The 12,065-nt window shown below is 34.7% G+C and overlaps 1 protein-coding gene across 5 annotated transcripts in view; it reads left to right on the top strand.

Moving 5' to 3' along the window:
- ADGRL3 (adhesion G protein-coupled receptor L3) overlaps window positions 1–12,065 on the top strand; it is an 872,689-nt gene that overhangs the window by 827,222 nt on the left and 33,402 nt on the right. For all 5 annotated transcript variants that reach the window (XM_060012458.1, XM_060012453.1, XM_060012455.1 and 2 more), the window contains one exon: window positions 6,148–6,273. In XM_060012458.1, coding sequence (XP_059868441.1) covers window positions 6,148–6,273 — 126 coding nt within the window. The remainder of the gene's footprint in view (window positions 1–6,147; window positions 6,274–12,065) is intronic.

Genomic DNA, 12,065 nt, shown 5'->3' with positions numbered 1-12,065 from the left:
TGCATTTTTTTTTAATCTCAAGAGTGACTTTCTCATTTTACACTGTTTAACTCTATTATAAATGTGGTCTTTGTAGTTCTTGACCATATAGACCCCTGAGCCAAGACTGGGTCCGAATCCTAGCTCCTCTACTTAAAGGCTTATGTGACTTTGGGCCATTTAATTAACCTTTATATGCCCCAGTTTCCTCATGTGTAAAATGGAGGTAATAAAAATAATTATGAGATATTGAGAGGTGGCTCTGAAAATGAAATGGCAAGAAGTGAAATTTTTTTTCTAAGAGAGAAACTATAAGACCTAAAATTGTTTTTGGAAGATAAAGAGTAAAGATATCCACCTCTACGATTTTTGGCTTGAGAGACTAAGGGAGCCTCAAATAAAAGTTGAGAAAGGTGTCCACTTGTCGAGATGCATCCAGTTTTATCCTGTTTCAGTTTTATGTGGTGGTAGGTATTAAAAATGTGTTGGCATGATCTTAAATACAGGCTAGAATAGTATTTATGACTCAGACCTGTAAATGTAAGTTACAGAAAAGAAAAGAGTTTATGATGTTAGAATGGATGGATTCTAATCTAATGGATTAGAATTAACTTAGAAAAGAGGTTGTGTTGGAAGGGATGAATCTTCCCAAATACTTAGTGTACACACACCCCAAATTGCTGTCGCTTAACCTAATAAAGGTTTTTTTTACTCATTGCACAATTGATGAGGGTGCCTCATGGAGGGACACAGCCCAATGAAAGCTCAGTCAACCTCACTGTTTGATTTCCACAACCACCTTGGGTGTTGACATCTAGCAGATAGTCTGAGAAAGAGAGAGAGGATCTTGTATAAAAAGGAAGTGGTTCACATCACTTCTACTCACCTTCCATCAGATAGGACACTATAAATAGTACCAACTAAACTTCAAGGAAAACTGGGAAACATACTCTACTTTTTGTACCCCAGGAAGATGAGGAATTGGGTATCACAAACAGCTAACAGTCTACCACACTTGATGATTATGAAGAGTAGGAGACATGAGTAATGAGTAAGAATAGAAATGGAAGGAAGAAAGTGTTTGAGGAGAAGAATGAGAAGGTAATACCTAAATGAAAGATAAGGGGGAAATGTCCAGAAGTAGACACTGGTCAGTATTATAAAACACTTCAGAGAAGTCAGAAAGACTAAGCACTTGGAAGGATTTCTAGATTTTGGTAGAAAAAAGCTATAACTGATTGTCAAGAGCAATATGTAGAATGATGGGTGCAAAATCAGGAGATTAAGGGAAAGGGTGGCATTTGTCCATATAAATAAGGAAATATTGGGCCATCATATTTAGTCATACTAACATCTTCAAATATAGGGAACCAGCTTTATCAATTATTTTATGTATTAGCTGGAAATTGGACTAACACATTTTTAAATTTTAATGTTTATATTGAAGTTTTCTACAGAACAGAAAATAGTTTTGTGCTTTGTGCATGAATGAATTTGATTGTAATTATTTTTTATTAGCCAGTACCTATTAGTTTTCCCAATTATTATTTTTATTGTATTACAAATACATGTCAATGTTTTGATGTCCAGGTAGAGATACCAGACCTCAGGATCCAAAAGCAAGTCTAGAATTTTTAGTATATTGAACATATTTAACAGAAGTGAAATTTTTAAAAATATATGTCATCAAGCTCAATTTTGTGATTCATTAGAACAGAGTTCAGCAAACCACAGCTTGTGGGCCAGATTTGTCCAGCTGCTTTTAATTTTTGCAGTCAGTCAGCCAAGAATGGTTTTTGCATTTTTAAATGGATACATTTAAAATTTAAAATAAGTACACACACAGCATTGTTGGTTTTGCTTCTTGGTTCACAAAGCCTGAAATATTGACTGTCTGGCCCTTCATGAAAAAAAGTGCCAGGCCCTGATTCAGAAGCTTATTTTTATGATTTATAATAACTAGTCATAAACATATTTTCTTTCATGCATTCTGTGTTTTGAATTTTTCGATTTTGGTGGCATTTTTATTGGGTGTCAAGAACATGGCCCAACATCAGAGAATATGGACATCGAATTATCATTCACCTTTTTTTTGCCTACAAAAAATCCAGATACTTCTCTTTGAAATTGCAGAAACAGTCTTAGGAGATTTTTTTTTTATTCCTTTTTTCAAAATTGAGGTATAATTGAGATATAACATTGTGTAAGTTTAAAGTATACAATGTATTGATTTGATACACTTATGTACTGTGAAATAATTACCACCATAGTGTGAATAGCTAATACCTCTATCATCTAACATCTTTTCTTTTCTGTGGTGAGAACATTTAAGATCTCCTCTCTTAGCAACTTTCAACTGTATAATACAGTACTGTTAACTAGAATCATCATCATGTACCTTAGATTTCTAGAACTTATTCATCTTATGGCTAGAAGTTTGTACCCTTTGACCAACATTTCCCCATTTCCACACAGCCAACCTCTGGTAACAACCAATCTATTCTGTTTCTATGAGTTTGGCTTTTTTAGATTCCACATATAAGTGATACCATACAGGATTCATCTTTCTCTGTCTGACTTACTTCACTTAGCATAATGCCTTCAAGGTCCATCCAACATTGTTGCAAATGGCATGATTTCCTTCTTTCTTGTGGCTGAATAATATTCCTAGATACATGTAACACATCTTCTTTATCCATTCATTCACTGATGGACACTTAGGTTGCTTCCATATCTTGGCTGTTGTGAATAGTGCTGCAATGAATATGGGAGTGCAGACATCTCTTCAAGATCCTGATTTCATTTCCTTTGGATATATACCCAGAAGTGGGATTGCTGAATCACATGGTAGTTCTATTTTCAATTTTATGAGGAACCTCCATACTGTTCTCCATAATGGCTGTACTTATTTACATTCCCACCAACAGTGCACAAGGGCTCTCTTTTCTCCATATCCTCACCAATACTTATTTCTTGTCTTCTTGATGCTACCCATTCTAACAGATGTGAAGTGATATCTCATTGTGATTTTATTTGCGTTTTTCTAATTAGTTATGTTGAGCATATCTTCATGTTAGCCATTTGTATGTCTTCTTAGGTAAAAAACTTCTATTCATTTCTTTTGTCCACTTTTAAATTGGATTGTTTGGTTTTTTGCTTCTGAGTTGTATGAGTTCTTTATATATTTTTGGTATTAACCCCTTTTCAGATATATGATTTGCAAATATTTTATTCCATCCTGTAGATTGCCAATAAATTCTGTTGTTTCTTTTGCTGTGTAGAAGCTTTTTAGTTTAATGTAGTACAACTTACTACTTTTGCTCTTGTTGCTTGTGCTTTCGATGTCATATCCAAAAAATTATTGTCAAGGCCAATGTCCAGGTGTTTTCCCCTGTTTTCTTCTAGGAGTTTTGTGGTTTCAGGTCTTATGTTTAATTCTTTAATACATTTTGAGTTAAATGTTGTGGGTGGTATAAGATAGGGGTTCAATTTCATTCTTCTGCGTGTGGCTAACCGGTTTTGCTAATACCATTTATTAAAGAGCTTGTCTTTTCCCCATTAATTATTCATGGCTCCCTTGTCAGATATTAGTTGACCATATATGCAAGGGTTTATTTCTGGGCTCTCCATCTGTTCCATTGTCTATGTGTCTATTATGCCAATACCATACTGCTTTGATTACTCTAGCTTTGTAGTATAGTGTGAAATCAGGAAACACGAAACCTCCATCTTTGTTCTTTCTCAGGATTGTTATGGCTCTTTAAGGTCTTTGGTGGTTCTGTACAAATTTTAGTGTTGTTTTTCCTGTATCTGTGAAGAATATCATTGAAATTTTTTCAAGAGATTGCATTGAATCTATAGACAGTATTGGCTCTTATGGACATTTAACAATCATATTTCCTATAGGAGGTGGTTTTTTTTTTGTGGTACGCAGGCCTCTCACTGTTGTGGCCTCTCCCGTTGCGGAGCACAGGCTCCGGACGTGCAGGCTCAGCGGCCATGGCTCACGGGCCCAGCCGCTCCGCGGCATGTGGGATCTTCCTGGACCGGGGCACGAACCCGTGTCCCCTGCATCAGCAGGCGGACTCTCAACCACTGCGCCACCAGGGAAGCCCTTCCCAGAATCATTTTGAGGGAGGAGCCTAGCATAGTTCCTAGCAAATAGTGATTAAAAAGTAGAAGCTTCTTCATCTCACCCTCCCAAAACTTACACATGTCTTGGACACACACAGGTGGGCACAAACTTACTTCTAAAAAATAAACAAAATATGAATTGGCTTGTAAATAGTGAATAAAAATAATTATTTCTAATTATTGAGAAATATAGCATAGAAGAGGTTGGTTGGAAAACATTAATATAACTTAAATATATTAAATAATATGTAATTTTGACATTACAAATCAGAGAAAGGCTTCAAAGCTTAGTACATCATGCCTCTCTGTTTTGTTCTCACTGAATGCCTTTTTTCTCTTAACTATCCATTCTTTCAACTTGATCTTCTAAACCAACACATTCCAGCCTATCTTTTAAAGATAGCTTGAAGAAGTCCTCTTCTCTGAGAAGCCTTCCTTGGTCTGCCTACCCACTTCCTATCAGGCTCTCCTCCTCCATGCTTTGATTCACCTCACTCTGTATCATTGTTCCTATCACATAATAAGGATTTAATGAATGTGAGTTCTTCAAACAAATCTGAATATAGTCAGTCTCTGATTTTGCTGTATCTTTGATAGAATGAATGTTAATATATTAAGATATGTTTTTTTCAAATACTAATTTTGATGTGTCATTCACACTCCTTTTTTTTTGTTTTTGATTCTAAATAACACTTCTCAAAAAAGCATGTTTTTATAACTTTGTTTTAAATAATATTACATTGTCACAATTTCTGGAAACTATGAACTCATGTGAAATCAATAAAGTGCTAAGAATAACATATATACAGTGTTATTTCATAATGAATATAAAATTTGTGAGTATAAAACCAGCAAGTTATCCTAGAATGTGTTTTTAATTGATGAACAAGTAGTTGGTAATTATTTTTCTTGATGTTGCTAGTGGAGGTGAGATTTAGAACAGTTACTGTTTATTTTTGTATGTCTTGTTTGATTAAATAGGCAGTAATAAAAATTTTTAAATAAACATGATCAAAATTTTCCCCAAAATTGTTGATATATTTTCCTGTTTGAAAACATCAGCTAAAAATGATTATCTCCTTTTATCCTGTGATTTTTATACTACAGCAAGGATTAATAATGTAGTCACAATGCTATATAGAAAGGCAATCATATTTCTCTGTAATTATTGAATAGAACTATTTTGAAGGAATGAATTTAAAATATTTTGAGAATATTTTATAGTCTCAAGTTGCAGATTTGACCTCTTTTAAGAGAAGTAAACCAGAGAAATATAAAATTTTAAAAAGTGCTTAGCCCAACACATTCCTTTTTTTTCTGTTCTGTCTTTAAATATTCTCTCTCCTCTCTTTCTCCCTCTCCTTCTTTCTCCATTCCCTCTTCTCTCTAACTTCCTCACAACACTTCTGCCTAAAGAACAGTTCAACTGGGCTTCCCTGGTGGCGCAGTGGGTGAGAGTCCGCCTGCCGATGCTAGGGAACACGGGTTCGTGCCCCGGTCCGGGAGGATCCCACATGCCGCGGAGCGGCTGGGCCCGTGAGCCATGGCCGCTGAGCCTGCGCGTCAGGAGCCTGTGCTCCGCAACGGGAGCGGCCACAACAGTCAGAGGCCCACGTACCGCAAAAAAAAAAAAAAAAAAAGAACAGTACAACTGTTCTAGTGAGGAAGTTAGAGAGAAGAGGGAATGGAGAAAGAGTTAGATAGGCTACTTCATATCAAATCTATGAAGCTAAAAATAGTGTCTTGAAGAGTCTTAAGTTTTTGTTTTTCCAACTGAGACTGCATCATTATAGTGTGATTGGATATATGTGTGTTTGCGTGTTTTAAAAGGCTCCAGTTATGCAAAATTTCAATCTTGACAGTATGAATATTATTTTATATTGTGAAAAATGTATAAAATATATACTGAACAGACTTTTTTATATCTGTAGGGCAAAAAAATTTTATATTAATTATCTAAAATAAAACACATGCATTTTATATTTCCTAGCTGAAATGAATTACTTGCTAACAGAAGTTAATATTTTTGGCTAGGTACGAAAAGAGTATGGGAAATGTCTGCGAACACATTGTTGTAGTGGCAAAAGTACAGAGAGCTCCATTGGCTCAGGGAAAACATCTGGTTCTCGAACTCCTGGGCGGTACTCCACAGGCTCACAGGTAAACAATACTTGTTAACTAAAATGAAATAGCTCTTACCTATCTTCTGTTATGGGTTGCTATCCTTTCTTGATGAGATCTATTTTCTATCCCAAGTATTTAACATATCAAATTTGTTGTTTTGTTTTAGTGTGTCTCAAATGAAAATGGTTATGACAGAAATTTAAGAAACCAAATTGCAAAAAAAGTTTAGGGTCTAAGTTTGCATTATAATTCATGATTTCAGATTATTCCCAGTTGCATGAATATAGAAGGTAAGGAAAGGAATTTTGCATTTCACCCAAAATTCTAAGAAAGTAATATTTTACATAGATATATGATTCTTGAGTTAATTACTTCACTTAACTAGTGTAATAATTCTTTATCATATACTGTATTTACTTATTAGATGGTATGTTTAATAAAAACAGTTCTAACTCATACCATATTGTATGCTGGTAAATCAAAGGGCAATTCAGGTAGTGAAGACTACCATAATAGCATCATTGACTTAACTGATCTAAGTGCTACTCCCATCAGTCCAGCATTAAATATAGTAGCTGCATTATCCCTCATCAAGGAAATTTTAAACTTTTAGGTAACCTGTCTGCCATTTTTCCTAGGCCACAATGTCAGTCCAAAGATTATTACGTAGAAAGTTCAGCAACTCTAGGATGACTAAAATGAGCCAGTCAAATAAAAGACATATGTGGGTCATACATGAATGAGTTTGGGTTCCAACTAGCATACTAATATTTTTAAGATTGTATGGTTCAGTGGGAAAAACAATCATTTTTTTCAGTGTTGTTAATAGCAATTTTCTGAAGAAGACTTGAATTTTAATTCCTAAATAAAGTTATAAATCAATAACATTTTTTTAACTCAGCTCAACCTATAAATCTATTTTTTTAACTTGGTAATTTTATATATAATATAAAAAAGAACATTTGTTCTTTGACTAATTTCCAATCAGCTTGTAAATTTAATCCATTAAATTCACCTAAACAATTCCATTCATAGGCTTAGAAAATTAAATATTGTCGTAACCTTTAAATATCATTTAATGATATTTAACAAATCTAATATATCTGATTCTCTCAAACACATTCACTGTCAGACTGGACTGTCGTACACACCTAACTAGCACTTGAAAAACTCTATAAACCAAAGATAATGAACAATATTGTCAGAAATAAACACTTTCTCACACTAAAGGAGTTCTCTTTTATCTTACAAATAAAACTACATATCTAATATCAATCTAATATTTCCAACTAAAAATTTTAAAACTAACCTGTAACTGTCAAACCTATCAGACTATCTCAACACTTAACAAGCACTAATTATCATAATGATCATGAAACTTATTCCTACATATAATATACAGCTATTAATAATTTGAATTTATTTTATTATTTCTATGCCTTACTGAGATTGCAAAGTTGTAAATTAGGGGAAGCAAATGTTCCAAGTTAGGTGGACTGAGATTTCTTAGTCTAGGACTACTAAATTTGTCAGTTAGAAATCTGAAGTTTCACATAAGAGTTGGGGCATACCTGGATGATGCTTCCAGCGTGACCTCCTTGTAATCCATTACTTTATTTTCAACCTGATAATGCTTAACTCTCTTTTTTGTAACAATCTTTTCCACAGCTTTTAAATTGCCGAGATTCTATATGTCATTTAACTTGACTTGTTTGTGCATACTTCTCATAAAACCGAACGCATCAACCATTATCCTGTAGTTATTTTATTGACATATGCCCTTAATGAAACAATACTTTGGAGCTTCATTTATTATGTTAAAACAGAGTTGTGCAGTGTTTAGGATTACTTCTAAGGTACATGATAGGGCAGTGCAGCTTAATAGAATAACCATAAACTTGGTGGGTGGGGAGACCTTGGTTTGAATTCTAGCCTTGCCATGTACCTACCAGCTGTGACATAAAACAAGTTATTAAATCTCACTGACCCTCAGTTTTTTCATAAGTAAAGTGGTTTCTGATTTCTTATGTTGTTAGGAAGATCAAGCTAATGTATACCAAACACAACATACTGTACATGCTCAATAAACTGGAGCAGGTACCACTTACTAGTGTCATTATTGCAGACTATAATTTCAGGTATATATTTTAAAGCTGTGTCATTTTTTTCACTTTTACAGTTATAACATCACAATTCTAATAGTGGGAACAAAAACCCAACATTAGGTTTTTTATTATGCTTAATATAATACTAATTCTGATTAACTACAACAATCCAACCCTACATAAAATGATAGTCACTTAAACCTAGTCTGTTTAGGTAAAAATAATAAATATTTCATATTAACTCTGAACTTCCATGAGCAAAGTCTAAAACAGTCACTGATATTAAGGTAAACTTTTGGGAGTATAGATGCCTTTTTCCACATCAGAGAACTTCTAAAATCACAATTGTTATATTTTTTGTTGAGAAACATTGAGTTTCTCTTTAAATGCCAAGCAGTCTTGTAAGCTCTGGTGATAAAATGGTTGAAAGACAAATAACTTTCCCCATGATCTGGAGCTTTCATTCTAATTGTGAAAGGCAGAAAATTTGTTAACAAATAAACCAACAGGGAATATCAGATTATGAGAGCTGGTGGATAACCAAATATGGTTATGTGATACAGAAAGTCCAGGTAGTTACTTAGATTAGTGCTAGGCAAAGACTATTTGGGGAAAGACAGGAAGGGAGTTCAGGGAAAGAGAATTCCAGGTGAGAGAACATCAAATACAAAACCCTTTAGGTGGGTGAGACCTTGCAACTTTGGGAATAAGAAGAATGTCATTGGCTAAAGTGGTGAGAGAGTGAGTAGGAGATGAAGTCAAAGAAGGCTGGAGACAGATCCTTAGGTATTTTAAGAGTATGGGAGTTCACATTTTATTTTGATTACTTTAGAAAGGTAATGGGATCATTTAGAAAAGGCAGTGACAGGAAATCATCCACATGTAATAAAGATCATGTGGCTACTATGTAGGTAATGAAAGAGTGTGACTGGCAAGACTAAAAATTAAAAATCCTCTCCACCTGTTGATCCCCTGGTGCTAATCACTTATAAAAAGGTGGTAATATCCATAATCACACACAAACATATATTCACAGAGATGTGTATAGGATTGGTATGTGTGTGTATTTTTAAAAACTCTGAGCTGAAGTATTGTCCTTTCCACTTTGACCTTCCATTAATTGTTCTGTCATTTATCTTTCATTTGTTTTACTGACTTTGTAAATGTATTTACTTTTGTTACATAATATTTGAAACATAAAAAATATATGTGGCATATATTAGATTGTGAAGCATAGTATAATAAAATCAATACCCGTGAACTCACCAACCAACTTAGGAAACAATATTTTCCATATGTTTTTCCCTTGTTGAAACCTCTCCCTAACCAATCCCTATGCCTCCCTACCAGAGACAGCTACTAACGTCTGTTCTTCATTTCCTTGACTTTTCTAGTAATTTCTTCACCTCCAGAAAAGATGTTGTTTACTTCACCTTTTTAAAATCTTTCTTTAAAATGGTACCGTATTGTATGTAGTCTTCTGTGACTTGCTTTATTCACTGCCATATTCTAAGGCTTGTCCTGGTTCGTTCCATGAACATTTAAGTGTTGGCTCTGTGCCACATACTGTATACTTTTCTTCTGCCTGCAATACTTTACCCTTTTCTCCATTTCCTTTTCAGAAATTATTTGATATAATGTAGTGAGTTGTTAATCTCCTAGATCAGAATTCAGATACTGGTTATGCCATTTATTTGGTCTGTGATATTGGACATGTGAACCTCTAAACCTCAATTTTGTAATGAATAAGAGAGTGAATACATGAAAAATACATAGCATAAAACCTAGAACATAGAAAGAATTGAAATATTTAAATATTATATTTATAATACATATTTTATGTATATACACATATAATAATCACTGTGTACCAGGCATTATTTCAGGTGTGTGATACATCACTGAACAAAAAAAGGCAAAATTTTTGTTTTTCTTTTTATCTTTGGGCCACGCTGTGCTGCTTGCGGGATCTTAGTTCCCCGACCAGGGATTGAACCTGGACCCTCGGCAGTGAAAGCATGGAGTCCTAACCACTCGACCGCCAGGGAATTCCCAAAATTTCTGTTTTTCTAGAGCCTCAAACCTAATGCAGACATTGGACATTAATTATTGGACATTAAATATAAGAAAACTATATTATAATAATATTGTAGAAGATGGTAATGCTATGGGGGCAGAAATTGCAGAGGTGGGTGGGTGCAATACAGTTCTAAATGGGGTGATCAAGTTAGGTCTCTTTCAGGAGCGAAAGTTGAAGAGGTGAAAGATATATCCATACCAGTATCTGGGGAAGGAGCACTCCAGACAGAAGAAATAATCATACAAAACCTAAGGCAGGGGCTTCCCTGGTGGCGCAGTGGTTGAGAGTCCGCCTGCCGATGCAGGGGACACGGGTTCGTGCCCCGGTACCGGAAGATCCCACATGCCGCGAAGCGGCTGGGCCCGTGAGCCATGGCCGCTGAGCCTGCGCGTCAGGAGCCTGTGCTCCGCAATGGGAGAGGCCACAACAGTGAGAGGCCTGCGTACGGCAAAAAAAAAAAAAAAACCTAAGGCAGAATTGTGCTTGGTGTGTTAAGGAATGGCAGGGAAACAGGTGTGGCTAGCCCAGGTAGAGGAGACTAATGAAAATAATAATAGAAGATAATGGGGCAGCTCAAATAAATGTCACCTAACAATGATCATAATTCCATCAACTCTCATCTGAGATGTCACTTCTTCAGTGCAATGTTCTCAGATTTCCTAAACATGTTCTCTTGTTATGTGCACTTAAAAATTATTTCAATTAAGCAGTATAAAAAACATTAAAAAAGCATGCAAAATATAAGCATATGGCACGGTGATTTATTACCCTTCCCCAGACCAAATATTAGAATATTGAGAGTGCCTCAGAAACCATTTGAACACTTCTCAATCATTCACCTCAAAACATAGTCACTATCTTAACTTTTAACAGTACTTTTTGTTTTGCATGTGTTTGATACTTATCCACATGAAATCATCCAATACGTATTCTTTTATGTTTTCCTCCTTTCTTTGGACATGTATGTTGCTTCAGGAGGCTATGTTGCTCTTTTATTTTCATCGCTGTATATTGTTCTATAATTTATTCACTCATTCTACCATTGATAATCAGTTGGGTTGGTCACAGTTTTCAGCTATAAGTAATGCTTCTATGAAGATTTGTGGGTACATCGTACTTTTGCATTAATTTTTGTTAATTTATATTTAATTAGTCTGTCACTTACTAGTCTAGCAACTCCATGAAGGCAAAGATGTTTGTGTTTGCCTTTCCCCTTTGTATTTCCTAGATTAGTATTTGGCATGCAGTAAAGGGTAATTAATATTTTTAATTAGTTAACTAATAAAACAAATGTGAGAGATTTGTTTTCAGTATTTGAGCTTGAAGTTTTGAAGTATTTTTCAATAGAAACATTTTTCAAGTGCAGGTTTTACTGCACCGGTTTTCTTATTGTACTTTTATTAGTTTTGCTGTATGTGTATGTGTATGTATGTATTTGCTGACCTATATAACAATATAGACATTTCTAAAAGATAAACATATCCCAATATTCATAAAACCAACTGTCTAGTATTTTAAGATTAGGTACTCCTGTTATTCAAGGAATTCAAATATATTTGGAACATAACCCATTTGTGAGCTTGATTTCACCATTAGTACTAGTAATAGTTCTAAGAAGTTTTTCATCCTTGGAAAAGCTTCTG

Source organism: Delphinus delphis, chromosome 5 (assembly GCF_949987515.2).
Source record: "Delphinus delphis chromosome 5, mDelDel1.2, whole genome shotgun sequence".
Classification (NCBI taxonomy): Eukaryota; Metazoa; Chordata; class Mammalia; order Artiodactyla; family Delphinidae; genus Delphinus; species Delphinus delphis.
The sequence above is the reverse complement of the archived record's forward strand: the minus strand, read 5'-3'. Positions and strand labels throughout refer to the sequence as shown.